Below are 26,370 nucleotides of genomic sequence, written 5' to 3' on the forward strand. Positions count from 1 at the left end.
TAGTAGCACAAACTAAATTTTATTTAAGCAGTATTTTAATGCAAATACTAATTTTGTTTAGTAGTACAAACTAAATTTTRAGTAATTTTTTAAGGTAAATACTGATTCCTCAGTTCACCTACAATATTTATGTACACCAACCACCTGACTACAGCCATAGAGAATTTTCCAAGGATTTCCATTATTTGGTGCCCCAAAGAAAATAAAACTATGTTAAATGCAGTAGAACCCTTAGAAAAAGTTAAACTGTTGTACTTTCTGAAACGCGTCTCCTCCTTCAATCCCAGAAATTAAACTAAAATTAGTCAAAATTATAAACACAAAACAAAACAATTAGTTTGAAGTGACAGAAAGACATTGAGTCATTCTGTGAATTTGTCTCCGGAATCATAAAAATGTGGCCAGTATTTTTAAACATTCTATAATTATTAAAAGTTCTACAAAGGAAATAAATWAAAAACAACCAACCAATCAGACAGACAAAAGTTAGGACTAATGCTCCATTACTAAATTCCAAGACATGAGGAACACACTAATTACATGGAATTAAAAGCAAAACTAGCCTTTTAAGCACCACAATTGACTGAAAAGCCATTTTAGGCACAATGAACTTCTGTCAATCCTGTTAATTCATTCTGCGTGCAGAGCCAGGCCCAAGAGACAGGAAGCAAGAGGATGGCAACAGCCTCCATCTTTCCATCTTCCACAAGGAGCACACCATGCTTCCCCCTGCCCCCCTTGGTCCCTTCTCAACAACAAAGTTGCTGCACATGGGCTTTTGAAAACACTAACAAGTGTAGAGCAGGTCTGTGACCCYGTCTGACCCCACTTTGCAGGGCCAATCTCCTCTCCTCTTTCTGAATGACACGTGTCTGAATCAGAGCCATCTGCCTCAATTTGCACAACATCTTCAGCCACAATAGGACCCAGTTAGCCCTGACAACAGCTCACAATACAAAAAAATCAAACTGCTGGGCTGACAGCACGCTGTGGGCTATTCAAGAGCAAACCAACTGGTCAGTGTCTCCTGTCTGACAATTAGCATGGGCCTTGCAAAGCGCATACCCAAGCCCTTGGGGATCTGTTTAATTACCATCAACATAAAGGAGGGAGTTTATCAGGAGATACTCAAAAAACTTCAGACTTAATTAAAATATTAGCCACTTAAGCAGGAAGCAGGTTCTCTTTAAACGAGAAGTAATTTCTGTCTTTTTTTTTCTTTTTACACTAAGCATATCAAAATCTCATAACACATTATACCAATTAAGGAAACATGGGGCACTTTCCTAATGTCACCCATCACAGGTCAATCTATTTCTTTTGTCTGAATTACAGACACATTCAAAGACCTCTCTTTTTAATAGGAGGTTATAAAACAATATTACTAGTACAAAAATTACCTACTTAGCTAGTTATATCAATGATTTCATCTATTTATGCTGCAAAGTAGAAGATGACTATTTCTCTTGTTGACTTCGACAGGGGGATAATTATAGAAACAATAGTCTTATTAGTCACTTTATTTACTTAACAGTTGTGTCTTGGGACAACACAGAAGCAGATTATCTCTGAGTATGCACATAAATAGGTTGCTAGTTGGCACTCCTGCTGTGCTTCATAGCCCCAAGGCTAGATTTTACCCTCTTTTATCAAAAGCTGAAAGTGATACAAAGCCAGCATCCTGGGAAAGTCAAGGTGGTCCAAAGCATCAGAGATGAGTTTTGTGCTGATATTTTCACAYGTGAATTTGCAAAATCACTTAGGTGATCAATAGTACTTTTCCTAAGCAAACCACATAAAATCAATAAAATCTGAGTTTGCATGTGGTTTGCAAGACACAAAGGGCTGATATGCAGATAATTTTATAAAGTGTTAATATGCATAACTGGGATCAGCKGATCACCTTCTGTCAGTGGTGACCGATCTGGGATCTGGAATCGCTAGGTGAAGGAAGAACTGGACCACAACAGGGTGACTTATTTCACAATTAAAAAAGCCTGTATAGAAGAGAACCACACAGTGGGTTTATAGCTGCTTTTGAACTTTGCAAACCAAAATCTGTTCCTTAGAAGAGGGAAAACAATATAGTTTCTGAGGAGAGTTATAAATACACTTGTATGACCTGTAAAGCTCTTTTTTCAACTAAATACATGCAACTGTATTTATATGCTAACTTTTATCATAAACCCTTGTGATTTTTCCAAAGTGTGTTGTGCTCAAGTAAATATCATGCCCAGAAAGCCATTAAAAAATCTGTCAACAGCAAAAATGAATCACTAATAACATGTGTTCACTCTTAGTGAGAAAGTTTTATTTTTCCCATGAGGTCACTAATCATTTTTCACTTATTCTAAAAATTGACACTGCCTTAAAGGTTAGACTTTGAATTAAAAACAAACAAAAATCTCCAAACCTAACTAAACAAAAAAAGATAGTAAACCAACCAGAAAACATTGACTTACAAACCTTGGAAACTGCACTGTAGTACATTTAAATCTAGGATGTAAATTGATTGATTCTAGGGCCAAGAGAATGAATTTGTCCGGTGGAAAACTCTTAACATAAGACACTGGTTCTGTTGCAACAAAGGATGCATCAGTAAATATTGCAGAAACACCGAAAAACCAAAACCCACCCAAAAAAAACCCCAACCCCAATCAAAAAACCCACAAAAACCCCCAAACAAATGAGAATACATCCAGAAAATAGAACCAAATATTTACTAACAGTTTGAGGATTTACTAACAGTTTGGATGAGTATTTATTTCTATAATATTGATTCTAAACCAGATTTTACATCACTCAAGTATTCAGAAACAAAAAAATATTTGCAGCTGTTAATATTTTTCCCATTAAAAAAAACAAGACAGATAAGAAACACAACAATGTGAGAAACAATGGCACATTGTGAATGTTTAAAATTTTCCTTTTTTTAGAAAGAACATTAAATATTCTGAGCATATGTGACGTACAAAAAGAGAAGGAGATCATACATTATTGTTACATAAATATAGTACCTGTCAGTGGGTAAGGAAATATACATTAAAAATCAAATTAATCRTCAATAAAGTACTGTATATTTTTTGAAAGTAATTTGGTCTTTTAAGAGTTAAAAATCAAGTATAATAGTCTCGATCAYTTTCCATGAAAATAAAATTTTTCATAATAATCATACAGAAAAAGATTGATATATAGTTCATATAAAGAGAAAACACAGTGTATCAGATACTACAATGTGACAACATTTGCCAAATACTGACTTCACAATGATGACTAGCCTAAACACAGACTGGCAGTAATTTTCTTTTTTTGTGGACAGGATATAGTTACACTATAAGGAGATGCATTTTTATGGGGAAAGGTTATGAAAATTTAATGGCAGTGAATATACAGCACCAGACTAACTCACTTAAAATCTGCTCTTTAAAATTCAACATTTGAGAAAGTAAATTTACACCTGAGCACTCACTATCAGGATATTTACAACAGAGCAGGGTTCATTACGCATAATTCAACAGCATTAAAACACACACTCTCTCCTGTCCGGTGCTTTTCTTCCTCTTCCACTTTCCTATTCAAGCTAAATTTTCTTCTTTTTCTGTTGTACAGCTTACCACAAACAGTAACAACGCCCCATGAAGGCTAAAACTTTTTTTTTTCCTCCGCCCTTTCTTTAAATCTTGTACATGAAGCCTTCAATTACTGCCTGCTGAAGCAGACAGAATCCTATTAGTAAGGAAGACAATCAGAAGATGCAATGCCCTGCCCTAGCTGTAGAAAAATAATTAGTCCAAAGCTGACAAATGTGTAATCAAGTTATGCAATGAGTATATTCAAAGGGGCAAAAAAATACTGCTGTGAATTAGTCTTCAATTTGTAAATATAAGAATGAATAACTACGAAGCAYCTTCCAGCGTGTCAACTGCACAGATACTTACACTGACAGTTTCAGTACTCTGAATCTTCCTCTTGCTCTGCTATGAACAGGTTTGACTTCATAATTAACATTTCATCTAAAAATTGGCTAAATTAGTCATTACTTGTATTCATTCTCTGAGTAAGCCTTAGAACACAAACAGGAAGTATYTGGGTTTTAGTTCTGACCTGGGGATAGAGAAAGCTTAATACTAAAACTGTAAGCACAAATATACTTACAAAAAGAAGGATTTTTTTCTTAATCTGGTGATTTTAACATTGGCTATTACTAATAAATTTTTCTTAATATTTACCTTAAAAATTGTATTATGAAAAATTTGATTTCCTTTTTTTCAGTATATCTAATGCAATTTTAACATTATCTTTGAATAAATTGTTCAAAATACCTAATTCATTACCAAACATTACTAATTTTTTTGGGAAATAAAATAATAAAATTGTAAAATAAACTGCAATCAAATCTGTACCTAATTTTACCACGTTTATTTGTATTGCCAAAAATCGATTTTGAGTCTGTCCTCTGTTTCCAGTAAACAGCTGCACTTCACCTCTAACAAAAATGCAGACAGGCAAGTGAGTCATCTGAACTTACTGACCAATACACAGCAYTTCTCTATATGTTCAAAAAGATGCTGCATGAACTTTATACCATCTTCCAAATTTACCATTAGTTTAAAAATGTTAGCATTTTTATATGTACATATTTATATCTCCTCCCTGAAACTTCAATATGCTAAAAGCTTGAATCAAAATATTTCGTCCTCCCACCTAGATTGTTCTAATTATAATTCTCAATCTATTTTGTTTTCTCATATGCTTTACTCTCTTTTTCTATTTCTTATAGAACTGAACATTTAATTTGATGTATATTGAGAACTATACTCAGTCTATTTTTAAAACAGGCTACAAATTTTAATTTACAGGAAAATTATTTAATTCCAAGAAAGCAGACTACCTGACAGAAAGATATTAAAATATTAAACATGCTCAGAGATCTTTTCAATCAAAAACATTCTTCTGCTCAGTTAGTCTTTTAAATGTTAAGCATTTTCTTTTTAAATAACTGGCTAAAAAGGTTCCTGTTTGTTTTTCAAAGAAAATGCTGCACATATTTATCACTTTACTGCATTCAGATACAAAAGCAGTGCTGTCCTCTAGTGGACAGCAAATAAGCCAGGCTGGAACAATCTATTTTGATTAACCTCATATCCAAAATGATTCACTCATATACTTTTAATGTTAAGATCAAATTTCATTTCTTCGAGTTATTTTAAAATTTTGCAATTTCCATGCAAGTCCCTTAAATACAAGAACATATCTGCAATACTAAGGGCATTAAAACGATTCTRTGTGAAGGCATTCTCCTGATCAAGTATTTTGTACCAGTTAATCAAAATCTTCATATAATGATAATACATGAAAACTGTATTAGTATATACAGGGCCGTTTTGTTAGCAGAGAGAAAATTTCAAGGCTTTGGAACATTAGGATTTGATTAAGGATTTCATTAGGATTTGATTAAGGAATAATTATAATAGGAAGAATAATATGAGGAACTGTGGAATAAGTACTTCCATACTTATAAAATTCAGTTTTCTTTTTTGCTATTAATAAAAGCATTAACCCAAGAATAGTCACTAACCAGAAACACTTCTAACAGAAAAACAATCCTGTCTGTTTAAAGAAATATAAATGGTTACCCTAGCTGGGTTGTTTTTTTTTTTTTTGTTTAAAGAAAACAAAAACAAAATCCCCAAAACAGAAAGCTAGAATTATTTCTATCACAAATGAAGAAAACAGTAAGAGTTTACATCTTCTGGCTAAAACAAAGGCTGAAATACTGTGGACATGGATATAGTATTCCATTTAAAATTTTGTCTCCTACAGGTAAAGCTACCAGAGAAGCTGTTTTGCCTAGGGTATTTAGCTCTCTAATTAATTCTTACTTGAGAAATTAGGAAGCAAAATCAAGGCTGCATTTCTATTACAAGTTTATTTAGTCAGCTACCCACTSAAGCTTTCCAGAAGAGTAGAAAAAGAAAACTGAACCCCACAACCAAGAAACTACAGAAGCAAAACAGTCCAGGTAACTGCATCAAAGGAGCTACTTTGCAGGAGCAGAGGTAGATTTCATTTCTTTGGAGCTCTCCAACAGGCTAATTGCTTAGGAAAGGTGTGTTTGCACACAGAACAGAAAAGGCCTTTAAAAGTCTTTGTGGATTTACAGACCCGTTTGTCAGCTACTGAGAACACATTTTTGGATTCAAGTGAATAGCTACAATTTCTATTTCTCAGAAATTTATACATAGTATTTCTCCTCAATGTATGGGTATTCTCCTTTCCAGCTGACATGCTGGAAGCAGATGCAGTTGTTAGTTATGTTAAGCTGATGGGCTCTGATCACTAACTTTCTGCCGAAGAATTCTTCCAAATTTAGTGCAAATTGGAAGATGACATACAMCAAAAAATTTTCCAGGTGGACCCCTTAAGATGGTGTTTGGTTCAATGCAAAAGTATCTTCACGCATGCACAATTGCACATCTTTTCACCCCACATTAAGTGTTGCAGCATTAAAAAAATGTGGGGAGGAAAACTGATTACTAAGCATGACATTCTCTGATAATCAAAATTGTCTGTAAACAAAACCCTCTTTCCTTTGAGAATCAGTCTGCCAATATACTATAAATGGGACATGACAGGTTGCAAAATGATAAAAAGGGGTGAGTACAACCAGACTGTCAGGCTGATGCATGGGGTGGGAAATAAAGGCTAGCGAAACACAGGTCCTGGGATTTCTGTATTTTCTATATTTTAAGAACTTTATGCAAGTTTCTATATATGGCCTTGTTGTTTTCATATTATTCAGAATATCAATTCTCACCCAGAGTGTTTACCATCATAGTACATGATTTACACAGTGTGTTTCTGATTTTGCCAAAGGATAGCAATACAATCCTCCACAAGACAGATGGAAGGTATTTTATATCTTCTTCAATAATGGCTTATTCATGAAAACAGATAGGTTATGGGTACACTAAGCAATGGCACACTACATACAGCAAGCTCTGAACAAACTGCCCTATCTACTTGGTTCAGTCAAGTGTCTTTAAAAGTTCAGGTCTCAGAAGCTGCACAGTCACTGTGTATACTGCTGTGCCTGGGCTAGTTAGACCTGMTCCAGCAGTGAGCAGAAGTGCTGTTTCATGCTTCTTGTTTAAAACATAGTTTGTTTGCTGCTAATACAGATGGTTACAACACGTTAAGAGACAAGAATCCTTCCTCTGCAAGTTCTGGTGATGTCTAGAAACAAGAGACAGCTATTAGTTTCACCACTTTCCTGACTGYAATGGAGAAAGATATTAAAATCCCTGTTTTAAAATGTGAAATGATTATTCTGAAGCACTTTAAAGCTTTGTTGTTGAAAGAGGTCYGATTTCCTGCAACACCCCATATTGTCCCATATTGGGCTGTTGAAATGACAGAATTGAACATGTGAAATTTGAGGACTGAAATGAATGCTGTCATGCCTCTCAGAGTGCAGGTCAATGGCTGCAGCCCTCCTGATGAACTGCAAAATAGAGATATGTATATGACACCACACTCACTTTCTAATCTGCTACTTCATGTTTGCAATTGTGGATTCCTTCCAGAATACAACAGCAGCAACAGACTAGTGAAATCGACTATTAAATAAGTTGAGGTTGGCTAAACTTCATTCTTCATATCCACCATGCTGGCTTCAGAGTTTTATCTCACTGACTGATTGGGCAATGTACAGGTAGTCTTCAAGAATGAAAAAAATGGAAAAGATGATCTACCTTGCATCATTTTTAGAGCCACAGTTATTGAGGAAAATAATATTCTGTAGTCAATGCATCCCATTTATGAAATGTTTTGGGAAGTAGAAGGTAGAGAGGAAGGTAGCTGAAGATGGCCTGATTCTCCATCCCATTACACATTATATTCTGACGTCAATGGAAGCACAAAGTATAAAACAAAATGAGAGTGAAGAAGTAAATCCAGTCTGTGATCACAGCTCTGAACAGATTTTGCTGCTGCATGGTACTGCCAGCACTTTCAAAGCTTTGCACCATGTTTTGTCAGCAGCAGAAAAAACCACTTTSTTATGTGTATTTCCATTACTTTTTCCTAACCCAGTATAGCCTGGAACACCTCTCCTTCATGCATTGGGCCTTATGTAATAGKAGACAATATTTTGAAACCTTCTAGAGGATTATAAGAGCATTCAGGTCTTTATAAGATTGAAGTCTGCAACTAGCCTTTTCATTCTATCACCATCTCCAATCTTTTGCTATATTCAAAGTGAACCAGATGATGACTACCTATTCTTGTAGGAGMTGAAAATGAATAGAGAAAGAGACCTGAGGAACTTTTAGACTATTCATCTCAAAAGAATAAGCAACACATCTTGAAAGTAACACAAGCAYGAAGTGCACTTCTGGGTAAATAAGGCTTGTGTTGATTAAGGACAATATGACCGAAAATCTTCACTTGAGCAATGTCTCCATCTCATCCTATTTTGAAATAAAAAAGCCTGGATTATTATTCCCCCCCCCCAAATGTAACACAATGAATGTTACTGCCAAAGAAAAGACCAGAGCTTATGCAAACGAGTATGGAAGAACCAACTTTGAGGGAACAAATGTCCTCCATCGCATATCCTCTTATCTTGACTGTGGAAAAATTCTTAGTAGACTTTCCTCATTGACAATAAACAGCAGGCGTACTTCAACTGAAAAATACTTGGTTCCTAAAGGTAGTTATTCAGAGTGAATTAATTCCCTGCAGGAACAAATACTTTTCTTTCAGCGTCTTTGACATCAGATATTCAAATGGTGACCTCCAATGTGGTTTGAATAAAAAGACAGAAGATTGGCACCTTAGCTGACTCTTTTGGAAATCACTTTTTCAACACCAAACAAGAGTTCTCAGAACATTAACAGAGCTATGGCTATTTCAACATTTATTCTAATCAGACTTGTGAAAAAATTCTTCAAGAAAAAAAGGGATTCTTTTTCTGAAGTTTTCATATTTAAGAAGACACATTTCCTAGGAATTACACATTTCTAGAAAATTTCTCTTTTGAAATGTGCTTCAYATCTTTGCTTCTAGCAGAAGCCTTTTAAAATGGAAATAATGTTTCCACTTAATAACAAGAGCAAGAGAGATTAATACATAAAATAGTTARATCCCATTAAGGATATGCAAATGCACTGTGTGTTGTCTCACAAGACCCCATAATCTAAGCTGTTGAATAAACTCCATTGAAGATAGAGGTAACTATTCTTAAGGAAGTAAAATAGTACAGCAAATTTATTTTTCAAACAAAAATAAATGGTAAACCACAACATTGTACTCTCATATATACAAATATATATATATATACATATACACATATATAGGCTATTGAGTTCAAAATTTTTGCAGCTATTACTTCAAATAAAACAGTCCAGGAAAGAAATTTTAAAGTAGAATCAATTATGTCATCTGGCATTTTGTTCTACAATCATTTATCAGTTACAYTATTACATTGCAACTAAGCATAAAAATTTAGTAGCCACATGGTAAAGAGAGAAAAGAAATGCATGTAAGAAAGTCTTACTATATTGTGATAGGATCCAATACATAGTTAATGTATTTGACACGTTCTCACTTATTCCATTTTTCTTTGGTGATTGTATGCTACTCTGCTGGTATTTACTTCAAGTATTTACTTTCAAATCTTCATTTTATTTGCTCTAGGTGTTTTTACTTGGTGCAAAAAAGTCCTAACAGGGTTATTAGTTAAGGACCAGTAATTGGGTTCCACCAGCATAACATCTTCAGCACGAATGTGAATATGTTCAGACTGAAAAAAACCCACAAAAAACACCTGTTCATGTCCATTAGATACTCATGCACTTGTATTAAACTGCASAGTTTCATGTTGAATGAGTATACTGCATAACCAGGAAATACACTTTTTTCAGCACTGGCCATCATTAAGCAATAATACTCAAGTTGGGGATGACCATGTAATAGGTTAATATAATTTATGCTGCACAGTGCAGAACACCATTTAAAAAACAGTACTTCTTTTTCTGTGTAAAAAGGCATGTACCAGACACTTCCAAGAAGTTAGCTGAAGTAGTCCTCACAGAACAGCATGATGAGCTAAAATTTTTTAGATGTAGTTTTTTTTGTCCAATATCACTTACAACAAACAAACAAGACAAACGACAATCCTCTAAAAAATTAGAATATTCATATTTTCTATGGTATCAAAGGATAGTTTTGGACATATTTTCATTGAATCTGTAACTGTTGAGACAAGATAAAAGGTGACAAGGTGAAAGGCCTGTTTTATTAGCCTGAAAGCATGTGTCACAAATAAAAGTAACAATTCTCGCACCCATAAGAGACTTAATTTTCATTTCTTCTCAAGGCAGAGTTCATTTATTCCAAACATATGCATACTTTAGATACACACATATTAAAAGAACTATTTCTGTGATTTTTTTTCAGTGTTTTGAAAGGATTAATTCTTTAATATCCATTTCAAATATTCATTCATCTGAATCTGGGATTTACTTTCATGATAAAGTATTACTATTTAAAAGATGAACAAGTTCATCACAGTATCAATTACATTATGTTCCTGCTTCTRTTCTCAGTAAAATCTAGGTGGAATTATGACTGCGTAATATCTGTGAACTCTAGTTTACCTTATAGTGAAACAAATGAAGGGCTATTTTCTAAATGCTTATCCACTCCTGAGTGTTTCTCGTAGGCCACTTAAGTTGTTATAAATAACTTTTTTTGAGGACAGACTATTCTATAGTCTATTCTATAATTATTCCATAACTACTGGCAGACTGGAAACACTGTATTTTGAATGTAAAAAGTCAAAGAAGATTTCAGGATGCTCTGAGGCACTCTGAATGCTCTAGCTTCAGCTGAACATGCCTTTAACCATTGTCTCTGAAGGAGTGCACCCAATAGTAAGCACATTTTCAATTTATTTASTGTTGGTTATAGACTCTATTGTAAAAAACTTCCTTTAAAAGAAACCAAAAGAGCAAAAGTAAACTACATCAAATTAGAAACTTATCTAAAATCAGGAAACCTGTGGCTGAGCTAGGAACTAGGCTATTATTTTAGGGAACCTTTCTGAGACTCAGTCAACAAAACAATCCATCCCTATACTATAAGTCTCATGTGATAGGGTAAAGATGGAGAGCACCTGTACACTGCAGACACTTCAGTCTCTCTTGATTGACACTCTCACCTAGTCTTTGAATTGATGTTGAGAACACAGGCTATACAGATCCCTCAGGGATGCAACAAATGAGGACTCTTTCATGGAGGATCAGGTGTCAACAGTGACAATCATTTCAGTGCAATCGCACTAGCTGTGCCATGTTTTTATGGTGAAACAGAATTTTATCATTAACCGTATCAAATACATAGGAAAATCCAGCTGGGTTAATGTTAATGCAATGCAATACAAATGCCCAGTAATACAAAAGGGACTACACCCAACAAAAAGAAAAATCACATTATTAGTCTTGTGTAGGCTACAGCGTTCTCACCACCAAACAGCCATCTCAGTCAGCAAAATTTCAAAGAAAAGCCTTATTCYTTTCTTTAAAAGAAGATTGAATAGCAAAATTAAGGGGACTAAAGATCATTCAGAGTTTAGTGTGCAGTTTTAGCAGATGGTAAGAGRGATACATTCATTTTCTTATTCCAAGACCAGGTTAATCTGTTTGTTCCTGGTGCAAGTGAGAAGTCATACAGATTCACAGGACTAAATATTTTGAGTCAATCACATTAAAAGGTGTCATTAACCAACAATCATATCACTTCCACTGGCATTCCCTATTGACAGCATTTGGAAGAAATAGATTAATCTACAAGCAACAACTAGACATTTGATAGGGCCAATGACTTTCCTGGCTGATAACTGTTTTTGCTTGCATATATATGCAGGAGGGTAAAAATAAAATATAGGAAAACAAGTTGCTTCTCACACATTAKATAGCTGGAGCAAGCTACTTACTACAGGAAACAGAAAGAAACCTACCCCCGCCCCCCGAAACCTTCTTGCAGGCTTTACTGCAAGTACTGTGTTTTAAAAGGATACCTCTTCCCTTTGAAACAGAACAAGGAAAGCACAATTTCCCCTAACTGTGTACARTAAAGTCCAGACATTTGATTGTTCTATATACACTCAAATAATGAGCTGCAGAGTATTTAGGCTCAAGTTATTATCTGCTTAAGATTCTATACTACTATAATTGAGTACCTTCTCTCTTCAAGGCATGGATAATAAAATTTTGGCCAATATTATCAAATGTTGATGAATTTTGAACTAACAAATTCATATGAAAAGATAGTCCTACTTCGAATAACATAAAATCTTACCTGTGTATGTTATCTTGACCAGAAGGGACTACACCCAGGTTCGCTGCTTTCACTACCCTCTCAATTATTACAAGTCTAGTAGAGTTCTGTGGAGCAACAGCTATTGTAGCAGAGGTCTCATTCATTCCTGTCAGCATTCCTGAAACATTAAGCATTTCATTATGAGTACATTAAGATTTGCTTGCTTATTAAGCATTAAACCRAAATAGTAGACATCTAAACAAAAAACATACTTGCATTGAAAGTGAAATTATTTATTGAGAAAACAATTTTATAAGAACTCACATAATTACCTTAGTTTAATGTATTACTTGCAATGACCTATTATCATAAACAAACTAGTAACAGTTGAACAATGATATGTGTGATAAAAATGCAACTGTGAAACCAAGGTAGTCCTTCCTCATAAAAAGCTTTACTTAAAAGAAGAATGCAAACTCAGAAATTAAATATTAAGTAAGACTGATCTGGTAAGGTCCAGCTTAAGTAGGACCATATACAAAGACTCCTTACAATCTTGCAATCATACATTTAATTATCATTTCATATCCAACTGATAAAAATTATCTTGAAATTCAGATAGTAGCAATTGGTTCAATTTAGTTCTTTAAGAGAAAGTCAGCACATTAGAAATTCAGTTAGTATTCAGCTCTCTGAAATATCAAGATAAACTATTTGATCAAAATAATTTGAATATCACAACAAAATGGAACAAAAATCTCAAGATTATATCCAAACATAGGACAAAAAAAAATAAAGAAGGATATGCCATTCAAGGACATTTTAACAGAACTCACACTTTTCTATCAATATCCATTGTTTAGAGGAATGATTTACTGGATGCTCATGTTGACTAAAACAAAACGATAACTACAACTTAACACTGTGTGTGCCTTTTTACAATATATTCAGAAACTGAAAATGCAGACAAAACAAAAGAGCATGGTACTTCAGGCAGAAATATGAAGCATCTGAAGCAACACTAACAATGAAAACAATGGAAAAGTCTCAAAGGCTGATATTTTAGGGCTGCACATACAGCTCTAACCCAGTGGAAATAGTAGTAACAAGATTATTAATAGAGGAATTAAAACAATAAATCCAACATTTTAATGCCCTGGAATGTGCTGCTGTCACAGAATATGAAATATGAAAGTAAAAATGGAACAGCTCATAAGTAAATAACAGGATATTTTTGAAGATACTTTATTTCAAAACAAATAAGCATACAACTTTTATAACAATCAGATTTATCTTGGGAATTGGACATTCTGTTTCAAATTGTTTAACTATTAGGCAAAAGCTTTACAAACTACATACGCAGACTAAAACTGCTTTTAAGCAGAGCACGGGGACTGACATAACACTGCTGAGAGATGTGTGTACTTATTTAGGATTTAAACCTTCTCCATTAAGCTCTATTGAAGAGCAAATGCTGAATAAATGAATGCAACTATGTTTATGTTAAAAGCCTGTTTCCCGCAGCATGTAATTAAAGAAAATGTTGTACAAAGCCAGTACTTTTGTCAAGCTCCTGTAAATGGAAAGATGGATAGCACTCAGAGAAGTGAATGCATTGCTTCATATTTAACCTTAACACTCTTGTCATTAATGGTTTGTCTAACTTGTTCTATAAAAGACAAGGTACTGCTCCATTGAAGTAAAATTAAAAAAATCAACTAAACCATGCTTTTCAGAACAGAAGATTCATTATCGTCGACTAATGTATTGGCATAAAGCAAAGTAACATCCTATCAAGTAAGGCACACATTCAATCTGCTTTTTCACCCCCCTTTATTTTTAACTCATGCTGTTTTATTGTTATAGGCAATTTGTACCACTCAGCATGACAGTGTAAACTGAATCAAGATTAATTTACATGCAAAAGAACACTTAGGAGAGCAGCGTGGTAAGCAAATGTATTGTCTCGATTGCTGAGGTGGAAAAGAACCTGGAAATAAAAAAGGGTACTCTAATTAAGGAGCATCAAATATGATTGCCTGGGGTAGTCAATGGCCAGAAAACAGTAAATGTCCAACCATTTAAAGAATTAGCATCTTGCTTGTTAGAAAAACAAATTTTATATATATAATTTTAATAAAATTAGGTAAAATATCTGTTTATTTAACCAAGACTGGGTTTTGTTGTTGGTTTGGTTTTTTAAAAAATGTGATTCAGATACATGCTTCTAAAAAAAAGTTGACATAATTATTTTAAAACCTGTCTCTTGAGAGAAAAACATCCTAAAGTTGTTTTAACTTCCTATTTTAGAAATACCACCATAAAAATCCTGATTAATATTCAGCAATAACAATCACATGACACCTTTAATATTGCTTGAAACATGTGAATCTAAGAAAACTCTAGCCCGAGCACAAAGCAGCAATTAGTCTGGGTTAACTGTCTGATATAATGAAACAACTGTACATTTTTTAAAACAGTAAAAGGAAATTAAACTGGAAAAATTAGAGTGATAGTTAATAAGGTATGTTAGCCAGCAGACTAGTCCTWTTCTGAACTGAGGGAATGAGAGTTTTGCTACTGATTTTTAAAAACAACAGAGAAGTTAAAATTCAGATACAGACTTTCCAACAGTAAATGTTTCACTCATGCAGAATTCCTGCTATGGTAACTCAATTTTTCATGGGGATTTGATGTAAAACAGGGTATAAAATTCTGAAACCTGAAGGATCTGAACAAATATTTGAGCAGAAAGATAAAGAGTGTTTGACAACACCATTTTTATCCACTCATTCCAAATTGCCAATCACAACAACCACTAACTCATCTGCTGCTCCAGGGAACTACCTCACCAGAGGATTCCCGAGCTCAGGAGAGAAGGAAAGGAGTGATGCTGTAGCAAAGCCCAGCATATCATGCACAGCATGTAGACAGAAACAGCTTTTGAGGTTCCGCCGCTATCACCAGATAACCTCCACAGCCATGAATATTCAACAACCTGTCTGCTCCTCTCTCCTTATCAGGAAGAAAACGAACATATACAAATGTAACAGACAATGCAAAACAGCAGAGTGTAATTGAGTAAAGCTGTGTAACAATGAATTGCCTTCTACATAGCAGTAAAATATCAGCTATTTCCTCTTTAGCATTCTTATTAGGCTACACATGCAATTTTGACGTAAAAATCCTTAAAACTCATACATATTTTCMTTCTCTCCCAGTGTTACCTTGCATTTCTAATATTCTCCTCATTCCTTCACTATTTTTTACCTGTCTGTTTTGGTCACAAATAAAACAAGGCATCTCCAGATATAGGACTTGAAACATGTTCAAAACCAANCAAAAAACTCAAAAATAAATAGGATGACAAGTGAAAAACAAGTTACATAAATCAGATTCATTTGGAGAATACATGCAAATTGAACTTAAACACAAAATAGAATAATATATACCAACTTCTAAATTGCCCTGCATTTATTATTGTAATTTGGATTTTTCATTTAGCAAGAACACAAAATAATTCCTCCCATATGCTACCTGTTCCTGGATCTTTGTAATAAATACTTATGCAAAATGTAGAATTGAGAGCTATATTACCAAGAATATTTTGATAGAGCTGATATCCATTAAAAAAAAAGATGCAATAGGAAAGGTTTTTAAACCTGTGGTAAATTTGCCAGCCTGCAAAGTCCTGCATCAACGAATGAATTCAGGAAGACAGAGCGAGCGATACAGAAATGCCAAGAGACCTTCATGGATTTACAAATACTTCATATAAACAAATTTTCAAATAGCTTTATTCAGAGTAGCCTTTCTGCTCTATTAAACATAGCAAACAGCTGCCAGATTTATTCAGACAAATAATCAACAACCATAGAAGTAAAATGGCAGAAGAAAAAGGAATTTTGGCAACAACTCCACAGAGGACCACAGCTATTCTCCAAGTACACTTCTTCTATGTGCTCATGGTTCTGTATGGCCAGTCAGGAGGAAAAAAAGCCCTCAGTCACAGTAAAGCATACAAAAACTCTATCAAAATATCATAAAGCAAGCAAACATAAAACAGAGAGGGAGTGAAGAAGCACAGTAACCTGCCTTCTTTTCACTACAAGCTCAGCTAGAATTTTTAGAAGGGAACAGTTTAAAATAAATGTGCCACAGCCTCGTTCAATCACTCACCTTGGTTTGCTGAGCAGGTATAAAGCAGAGGCAGGCTTTAGCCAGCAAAGGGTAAGAACAGCAAGTAAGTATCAATTGGTTACGAAAACGAAGCACAATCCTGACTTTTCACTGCAGCCATAAGCTTAACTGCAAATTATCTRGACAGTATTTAAACTACTTTCTTAATAATTCAAAAACACAAAAGCAAGAAATGCTCAAAGGCAATAACTAATAATACATAACATTACTCATTGGTGTTCTTGACTGCTTGATGGATATACTGTTTCTGAGCCTTACACAGCAATGAGACAGGATCCCAAGGGCATATTCTCATCTCAGTGTGAAGAGACACAYACATGTAAATCCCCATACATTGAGATAGATGAGTAAACACTACTACATTTGAGTGCATCCAAAATGGAACCACTTATATTTTAAAATATCCAAGAATCATATCCAAATTAAGGACAGCAGTACTGACTATTCCATTTAACATATGATCAAACCTAAGCACAATTTTCTCTAATTATTTTAAATAAAATATTCAAGTCACTAAAAGCTCTTATGGAGGTTCATGTCTGGACTCGCATCAGAGACCTACAGTCTTTAAAGACACAATATTAGTAGAATGCAGAGGTATAAGTCACAGTATTCCAGCATTCCAACAAGAGTATTTTTTTCTCATATGAAGTGTCTGAACGTGAAAGGATTAAAATCATCTTCAAAGTAGCTGAGGAATAGGTACACTAATAGTATTTAAAACTATTTAAAATAGTATCGGAATAAAAAAAATAGTAAAAACAAATGCAATATCAAGTTATAAATGGCTTATTCCTTGAGATGACATCCCAAGTTTCTGCTTTATTGCTAGTAAGAAAGGCATTCACACTTCATGATATGAAGCCAAAGCTCTTTGAGCCAAAAGACTCCTTCAGGGTAAAGGGTGGACTGCATCATATCACTATGCATGATTTTAAAGGTATTTTTAAACTACTTATGATTATCAGAGTGAWTATTAACAGTGGCTAACTCAACCACCTACAACTGGAAACACTTGCTGTATGCTTGGAAACTGAAAGACATGCAGCCCTCTTTCCATCTAAATACATTTACTGAAGYTGCTGAAGTATTTCTCACCTTGCTCCTTCTTAAAATCTTTCTCTGACATAGTGACAGGCAAGAGCAGTTCTCCAACAGGGGGTTGAATGTTAACACTGAAATGATCATCCTTTGTGCTAGAAAAGAGAAATTACAGAGAATCAACCAAATGCTTCAACATAGATTAATATATACATATAAGCTTCAAATTTTCTGTGGAATCTTCGAAAAGTGTAATGCTAACCTGCATGATTTTCACCATATTAWTATGAAAGCCTTCTAACTTCTTACATTAGTAAAGCTGATCAATTTTCTTGAATACAAAATGTGGTATGCACGGTCCTGTATTTCTGAAAACGTAACTTTTACTCATATCAATGTTTATTAGTAATCTACAAAACATCACAACTCAAACTGAATGCTTGCAAAGGACAAATTATTGTGCATTTTACAAATTTTTTAAAAGAACTGTTACTTACCAATCCTGTCATCAGCTGCCCTAGAAATAGGGCTCAATATAGGAAAGGTATAATCTCAGACAAAAGGACGATACTGTCTTAAAACCCCCACAAACAAGCCAAACAATAAATATGGTAGTAAAAAAATATTTTTGCTAACTTGAGTTTTACTGTACTTGGTATATTTAAACAAACCACAGCATAATGGTTAATGTAAAAGCATGCTGGAAAACTGCAGAACTTGAAGCTGTTTCCTTAATGGCAGAAACATACTACTAGGAACATACTACTATCAAATGTACACACTTGCCCTTAAGAAATAAGTATCATACAGTGAACTTCCYCTCCCTATCCATTCACTTCTCTGAATTTCCTACTATTTTGTCTTAGACTTCTTCAAGACTACAGAAACTCAAGATACATTCACTCTGCTATGTTTCATTGACTAACTGTATCATAAGGGATTTGCCTAGCAATTCAGGATCAGTACATCCAGAGACAAACCTTGTTAATGCTTTAAGGCCTGAGAAATTTTTAGAAAAGAACACTTTTTTTTTTTTTTTGCTAGTGCACCAAATAGCCAATATATATTGATTGGTGATATGCCTCAGATAACTTACTTAAATATAATGATACAATCATTAGAATGGAAAATATATTTCATCAATTAACATCCATGTTATTCAAATTAACCTAAAACACGTTACTAATTTTTTATAACTCTGCAACTTCAAAGTTCTGAGACAAGATAGACTGATGGAAAACAAAAAGGACTATAGATCAACAGTGTAGAAAACATGCTCCCTCCTAAAGATGCAAGACAAGCCACCTGAAACTAGAAAAGCATTTTACAGTCCTACTACCCAAAATTCCCACACTTACCATAATTACCCATTTTCAAAAGCAAATGCTTAGGAACTAGTACACTCTTATTTTCTAGCTTCTGATKTGTTTTAATTATGCTTATGAGGGCAGTCTTAAGTATGGGCTGCTCAAATAAAACTGGACATTTATGCTAACTCTTTTGAGAACTAGTATTTAGTAAACATATGTGAAAACATTCCCTTCAAACTTGCTAGTATTTCCTTTATAAAGGATCATTTATTAAGTGCTGCTTTTAAAAGCTAACAAATTCCCACTTTTTTTCCCCTCTACTACTTTAAATGCCTTCCATCTCTAAGATCATTATTATAATAAAAGACCAGGGATTGTTTGATTGGCTAGCCTGAATAAGTGCACAGCAAAATAAGCAAGAAGTATTTTTTTTTAATTTTTCCTTTGAAAAGTGATTAAGAACTCAATCAGCTTAAGAGTTGATGGAAGGGTCTTTAATCAACTGCCTCATTAATTTTTTGCTGTTCATACCTACTACTTGGACTATAAGACTAACACTTTCAACAATACTTTCACTGACTGTGTTCAACTGATTGTTCAACCAATGTTGTATTTCATATTCAAGCAAGATGAGCTTACATAATTCAGCAAGAAACAGACAGACCGTTTTGTATACCATGATTTACATCCTACATTGACTGGACATGCCATTTATACTTGACTTACAACATCAATTATTAGATTGCTTTAATGTTTATAACAATATTTTCAGAATAAGAAGGAATAAAAGCACAGTACAGCTGAGGTTTTTTTATGTCTGTAACTGCTCAAGAGGACCACTTGACAGCTCTGCTGTTAACAAACATTCCACTTCCATTTCCTCTAGTGAATAAATAGCTAATATATTTCTTTGATCAAACATGCATTCTTCATAGCCTACAAACAGAAATTCTGATTGCTAGTTGTTCTTCAAAACCACTTTGTTCTTAATTTCACTTTAGTCAGCATCTGGTTTATTTTGCATTACTTTAATTCCAGTGTGCTTCAGTAAATTTCTTTCTCAGCTAGAGAAAATCATACTTCCTTATAGATTCTCTTTATCAGCTACTTCACAGATTAAATATACAGCTTTTGTTTCTTGATCTGCATGTCTTTTATTACGTCTTTGTATTAGAGAGCTCATAATATCTAATTTAACAAAAGTAATTTCATAATTCCACAGAACAACTATACAATTCAGAAGAAGCATTAGGAAATCACCTGGTTCTACTTCCTGCTAAAGCCAAGGTCACCTTAGTTCACTTTGCTCATGGCCTTGGCACTTTGAGCTCTGAGTATCTCCAAAGATGGAGATTTCATCAGATACCTAATGGAGAAGTTTAAGAATAAAATTGAGGCTTGCAATACAACTACTTAACTTCCCCCAATACCTCATGAACTGAATTTCAGTRTATTTAATTTAGTCATTTAAATTTTCAAGACTAACATTAGTATAAATGATACTTATACTATCAGAGGTGATTTGAAGCCTGAATATTAACTTTTAACAATTTGCTTTACGACTGGTTCAAGCTGCACTGAAGCATCTCTCAGGCAGAGCTGCTTTAACTTTCCTGGAAGATCAAGATGAAGCTGCTTACTGAAAAAAACCCCAAAGTTTCTCAGGCCAAAAGAACACAACTGGGCTTAGATTCCAAAAATTAAAGACTGCATTTGCTGGTATCAGCAAGTGTAACAGGTAAGTTACATCCTCAGAGGAACATGAATGCTTAATGAGAAGTAAGAAAGAAGCCCTAAAAAAATCAAAATTTGGGAATGTTTGACAACAGTACCTGACCAACAGTAGCTTGCAAAATCTGTATGCATTTAATTGTGAACTTATGGGCAAACAATATTACACATCATTACTCTTATTATTCCTTAAAAACTGGTAAACTGTACATACTGTATTTTTTAAGGACTTATATTGCTTTCATGACTCATGCAGTTTCAAGGATCACAAGAATTTATCTTCCAATGCACCCATTAAGATGAACAAATGAGAGACATTAATGCTCCCAACAGGAACAAAAGGAGAACTTGCCAGCTCCAAGCTAAATGACACTGCAAGACTAACATACAACCCTTTAGAAGATGTGCAGTTTAAAGTTTTCTGTACATGTCTTCAGATGGAATGGGAGCAGCTGGAACCTGTCATTTGAAACCTTGGCTATTCCCTCTCTCTTCTATCTGTTTGTTTTTAAAGGAATTTGCTCTGAAGGGTTSCTGGTAAAGAAGTTCTCTACCATAAGAAAAGACTCAAGAGTAGGGATGGCAAACTCTTCTTTAAAACCAATGTAAATAATACTAACACTTGTGAATAAGTTCTTTTAAAATTCCGCAACAGCAGTGTTGAAAGTCCTAATTTCCAATGCTTTCAATAAATTATTAATCTAATTAGACTGGGACATATTCTTCTTGCTCTTCATACTATCCTTTTTTGTTTCACTTGAAGCAGAAGCTTGTCCCAGAATGCATCTCTCCCAAATCAGCTTACTATTTTCKTCTTGTACTCACAAAAATCTCCACAAATGATCAAAAAAAAGAATGCAAGAGGGAGAGCATCACTAAGAGAGAATTAAGTTCCTGCAAAACAAAACATGGAATGGAGAAGTATAGGAGACTTGGCTCACAGTCTTGCTGAAGAAAGGAAAGGACTGCATCCTGCTTTTATGAGAAAAAAAGGCCAAAGCAATAGAACAAATGAAAGCAGTTGTTCATGTCCAGCCTTGTTTTTTCCAGGTCAGTTATCYATCTTGGCATAATTGTGTTCTGGAATAGGGCCAACTGACTACTTTAAAGTAATGAAATAAAGAGAAGAGTACCAGATTGCTTGTCTTACATCTATAAGCAACTTGGTGATCTGCTGACAAAGCACTAGGGAAGGAAACAGCAAGAGAAAGTGAAAATGCAAGTGACACTGATGTGAAGACAGTCCTGCATCTCTAACATTAGCTTTTAATATATTCCATAACATATTCCACTACATAATTTTAATCAGATGCTTTTGTGCAAGCATCTACACCTGAATGCATGCTTGCACTCAACAGAAATACTGACTGCTACCCAGCTGATCCTCTTCATTTACTCCGCTTTGCAGGTAGAAGTTCTGCTTGGGAAGATTTCTACATCAACACAGTGAAGTAAGTGAATTTCATGCTGCAAATTTCTTTTCCTTTGAAAATAAAATTYAAAGCAAAAACTTCTACCGTAAGATGGAACCTGCAAAGAACAGACTGAATGAAGTTTTGAAATCTCATTCACAGAATTTACTTCATTTGAGAAAACACTAAATCCTTTCTGCTACACTGAACTCTTCTGGAGTAATCAGCAAAAAGTTTTCTTTATATAGTACAAGACAGATGAAGTAAACAGACAGCTTTTTTCTATCAGCATAACAACTGCACAAGAGTATGCACTCTCTTCATCAGAAGGAGAGGGTCCTTCTGATGACACTGGGGCGTAAGAAACACCAATATATGATAATCAGTTAAAAACCTCTGTCATATGTCACCCTATTTTCCTAATTACCTAATTATTCTGAAAATGAATGGAAGACATGGAAGTTGTTGCTTTCATTTGATTTCTCTTTCTTCTTGGGAGCTTTGATTGTACTCTCTGCACTTGTACCCTGGGAAAGCTAGGGAGAAATATCCATCTCCCCTACACCAAGCAGCTTCAAAGAAATATAAACAACTCTCTTCATACTTTCAAAAGAATAGAAAAAAAAGAAGAGTACAGGTTCTCCATAAATTAATTTTGTCTTTAAAACTGTGGTTCTTTCATGGTTTTGGGAACAGCTAAYGTAATTTGGAAAGAGGGGATGAAAAGAATGAGAAAAGAGRTAACGAGAAGCTTTCCTCTCCAGCTTTCAATGTTGTAAAAAGGATCATCTCCCCWTCACCTTTAGTTATTCATCAGATACCTACAAGAAACTGGAGATTTGCCTACTGCATTTTACAAACTTAAACAGGAATTTATAATGCTAAATACATATACACMAAATAGAATAAGGGCTTGCTGTACAAGTTACATGCTGCAACTTTGTCTCTATAATCTTCCTTGCCTTTCATCTCAAGGCATTCAAATATTTTCATTCCAAGGATACATGACCAAATTCTGATATGGCAAAGCTCCCAAATATTTGTTCAGACATCTCAAAAAAGTGGTAAGCTGRGAGAAAGACTTGAGAATAACAAAAAAGTAGAGACATGCAGGACAGTAAAGATAATACAAGAGACAATGGTAGGATTGTTGAAATGGTGAACATTAGGAGCTCAAGGATTCAAGGAAAAACACACTGATGTGGAAATCTTTAAAATCTGACATGGGGAAAAGAAAAAAAAGAAGTAATTCCACAGTCAGCAGAGTTTTGTAGCTAGTCTGTTACATCAAGGACCTATTCCAACCTTTCCACTGCTCAGCTGATGACTACCTGCTTAGCTAAGGCTCAGGTCTCTAACTCAGATGGTGGATATACTAAAATTTAACTAGAATTCAACAAGCTAGCAACCTACATTGCATGTGAGTTAGCCAATAATGAATTTCTTTAAACTTCTAAGCTGTGGATATCCTGCTTGCAAAACAAGAATGAAGTAACACAAAAACAAAGGGTAACACTCAAAAAATCTTTTAAAAGACCAAGTTGCTCCATTTATTCCTCTTTAACTTTCTGCTTGAGAGGCATTATCATGCAGAACACCAGTGTGGCTGAAATAGCTGCCTCTGCAAGGAGGTGGCACAAGAAAAATAACAATGAAGAGATGTTCTCCTTACAAGTACATGCTGTGAACATCCTAATACACATTCTAAATAAGTGTATTAGGCACTGTTTTCAAATTAAGGTGATTCACCTAATTTTAATTAGATGTGTGATCTCAGTAAGGTTTGCTTTAGCAAAAATAGTATTTGCGAGGGAGGTCTTTCAAAGCTCATTGCTTCAAACCTCTATAATGCAATTTCTCCTTCATTGTCCTTGACTTGCACAAAAAATTCAAAAAAATATCTAAATATGACTCACAATAGTTTTTTTTTTCTTTATACAGTTTGTATTTATTGAACCACCAGTACAACAGCACATCCCCAAGCAGAAAGGGTAGTGTTTGCTATGCAAAACACACAGTCYATGATTGGCATCTAAGACCAATTGATCTACCCATTACCACTATGTCCCTACCCCCACAAGCTTTACTACAAAGCTATTGATTTAAACACTGCCGATCGGTTTCCATTTTCTGATTTTGGGCAGGCCAATTAAGAAAGTGAGTAATTGTGATTACACTGCTTCAGGATCAATTACATTTGATGCAAGATAAAGTGGTCCTCTTAGAACAACGTAAAAAAATTTGTTATGATCGGGAACACTTTACCACTGAACATGATTGTAGCAAAAATATAAAATTACTGACATCTTTCATAAAGATATGTTAATAGGAAATATGAGAATATCGACATACTTTTRTACACAGTATTTCAACTATGTTTTGACAAACTTCTTTTGGATAAGCATGAAGTCATTCCTTCTTTTGGATAAAGCTTTTTAAAAAGTATGACAAGTTACAAATGCTGCAACTGAGTTCTTTGAGACATTGCTTCCAAAACATCACACTGCATAGTAATATTGAAGTGATATCTTCAGTGATATTGAAGATCACCAGGATTTTTAACAAAAATAGGTTTTCAGAGTAAAATAGTAAATCAAACGCAAAGAACATTTTACCTATTTTTTTCCTATTTTCTAGGAACTAATGACAAAGAAACAAGGCCCTATCAATTAGCAAAGGAACAAAGTAAGCAATTCCTATTCTTAATTTAATTTTAAACTTAGCTTGAGCGCTTTGTCATTGGACTCACATTGTCTAAATCATTAAAATGAATACACCACTGAGGTCTGAGGCAAATCTATTTACAGTGATGTTACTCATAGTCTGGTTGGTGCTCAGGAATATTGATCTGTCTTGTTTGTCTAATAGGAAAATAATAAACAATTACTAGGCAATGTTGGAGAAAGTAATCAGTTTTTATATATCACTAATACAGCAGACCTCCCAAAACATAAAGGTGATGATCTGCATAAAATCAATGTGTTATGCTACATTGCTTATCCTCATCACTGCTAAGATTCTTAGCAATAAATGGTGTAAGTTAAAAATCAAATCATTGGTAGACTGAAAATACATACTTGAAAGAAAACTATCTGCTTTATTTAAAAAAAAAAATCTGTTTCTGCTTGTTAAAACTAGCATATTCTATTTTATAAAGCTCAAAATATATTTAGGAAACGAGAGTCTATAATTTGAAAGCGATGTGAAATTGCACTGCCTAGAGGGGAACTTCCTTCCCAAAGAAACATCAGGCAACAGTTCAAAGCTGTTTCCAAATTCCAGCAAGCAGAATACAGACCAGCTATACCAACRTGATGTGCATAAACTACAAACTGCAGCCATTTTGCTGGAAGTGAAAATATGTGTAAACTGACAATGCAAGAGATCCATTGTACAGGGAAAGGTTTGAGAACGGAAAGAAAAAACTCCATTAGTGAAACCATCTTGTCTCTAGAGCAAGAAATGTTATTTTAGCAGTGGTACTTTAGGAGTCACTTGGGTACATCTCTGTTATTAGGATTTTCATGCTACCTTTAATAACCTTTAAGTTGAACAAGCTGTGCTTAATACCAGTACACTAAAACAGCTACAGAAATGTTATAAAAAAAGAGGTACAGAACTTTCACAAAGGGCTTCCCTTAAACTGAAGTGCAGCAATGTCTACACAACACTGATTTTTTTTTGTGCTGAATACTGAAAGCAGTGCTTCTTGCAACAAAACATGTAAAAACCCCATTATTTCAAAATATGTAACCAAAAAACAACAAAAAGTTGTGCAGATCTGTATAGTGCTTTTGCACAGTTTCAAAGACTACACAAACCTAAAAAGTTCCTATAAGGAGGTGTTGCGTTTTATCCCATCCATTCTTTCCCAGTGTTAGAACATTGCTACTGTAAATCACCTGGGTTTCAAATGCTATTTCAATGTAATAGAATTCTCACTGGGTGAATAGGTTCTCTGCTAGCCTAGAATGTAGAAGGAGGACCTCCTTGCATGTGCCATCAACAAGCACAGAAAATGTCAATCAAGCATGTTAGAAAAGATTTATCTGGCCAGCCAGTAACTTSGTTTCATTCTCACTATTCATTTAAAAGAATCTACAGCACGAAGAATAAATTTCTTTGGTTGATTTTGGAGTTGGCTCCAGGCAGTCATGTTACACAGACCACAAACAGCCATAATAAACACTTAGGGCAGTAAAACTGCTCACACTATGTGCCATTTTGACTTGTTCTTGCAAGGAAGAACAAACACAAGACATGACAGCAGAAWAGCCAGACATGACTGCTGCTTTCAAGATGGTGCTCATAAGAACAATTCCAAGAAGAGTGGGACAAAAAAAAGAAAGCTT

General features: G+C 34.5%; 1 protein-coding gene across 1 annotated transcript in view; it reads right to left on the reverse strand.

Moving 5' to 3' along the window:
- Positions 1–26,370, reverse strand: part of AP3B1 (adaptor related protein complex 3 subunit beta 1) — a 155,380-nt gene that overhangs the window by 1,008 nt on the left and 128,002 nt on the right. The window contains exons 28-29 of the mRNA XM_057363849.1: positions 17,623–17,720; positions 12,364–12,502 (exon numbers count right to left, since the gene is read on the reverse strand). Of these exons, the coding sequence (XP_057219832.1) occupies positions 12,364–12,502; positions 17,623–17,720 (237 nt within the window). The remainder of the gene's footprint in view (positions 1–12,363; positions 12,503–17,622; positions 17,721–26,370) is intronic.

This window comes from Malurus melanocephalus, unplaced genomic scaffold (genome assembly GCF_030028575.1).
Source record: "Malurus melanocephalus ecotype Western Australia unplaced genomic scaffold, MMel_1.1 scaffold_31, whole genome shotgun sequence".
NCBI lineage: Eukaryota > Metazoa > Chordata > Aves > Passeriformes > Maluridae > Malurus > Malurus melanocephalus.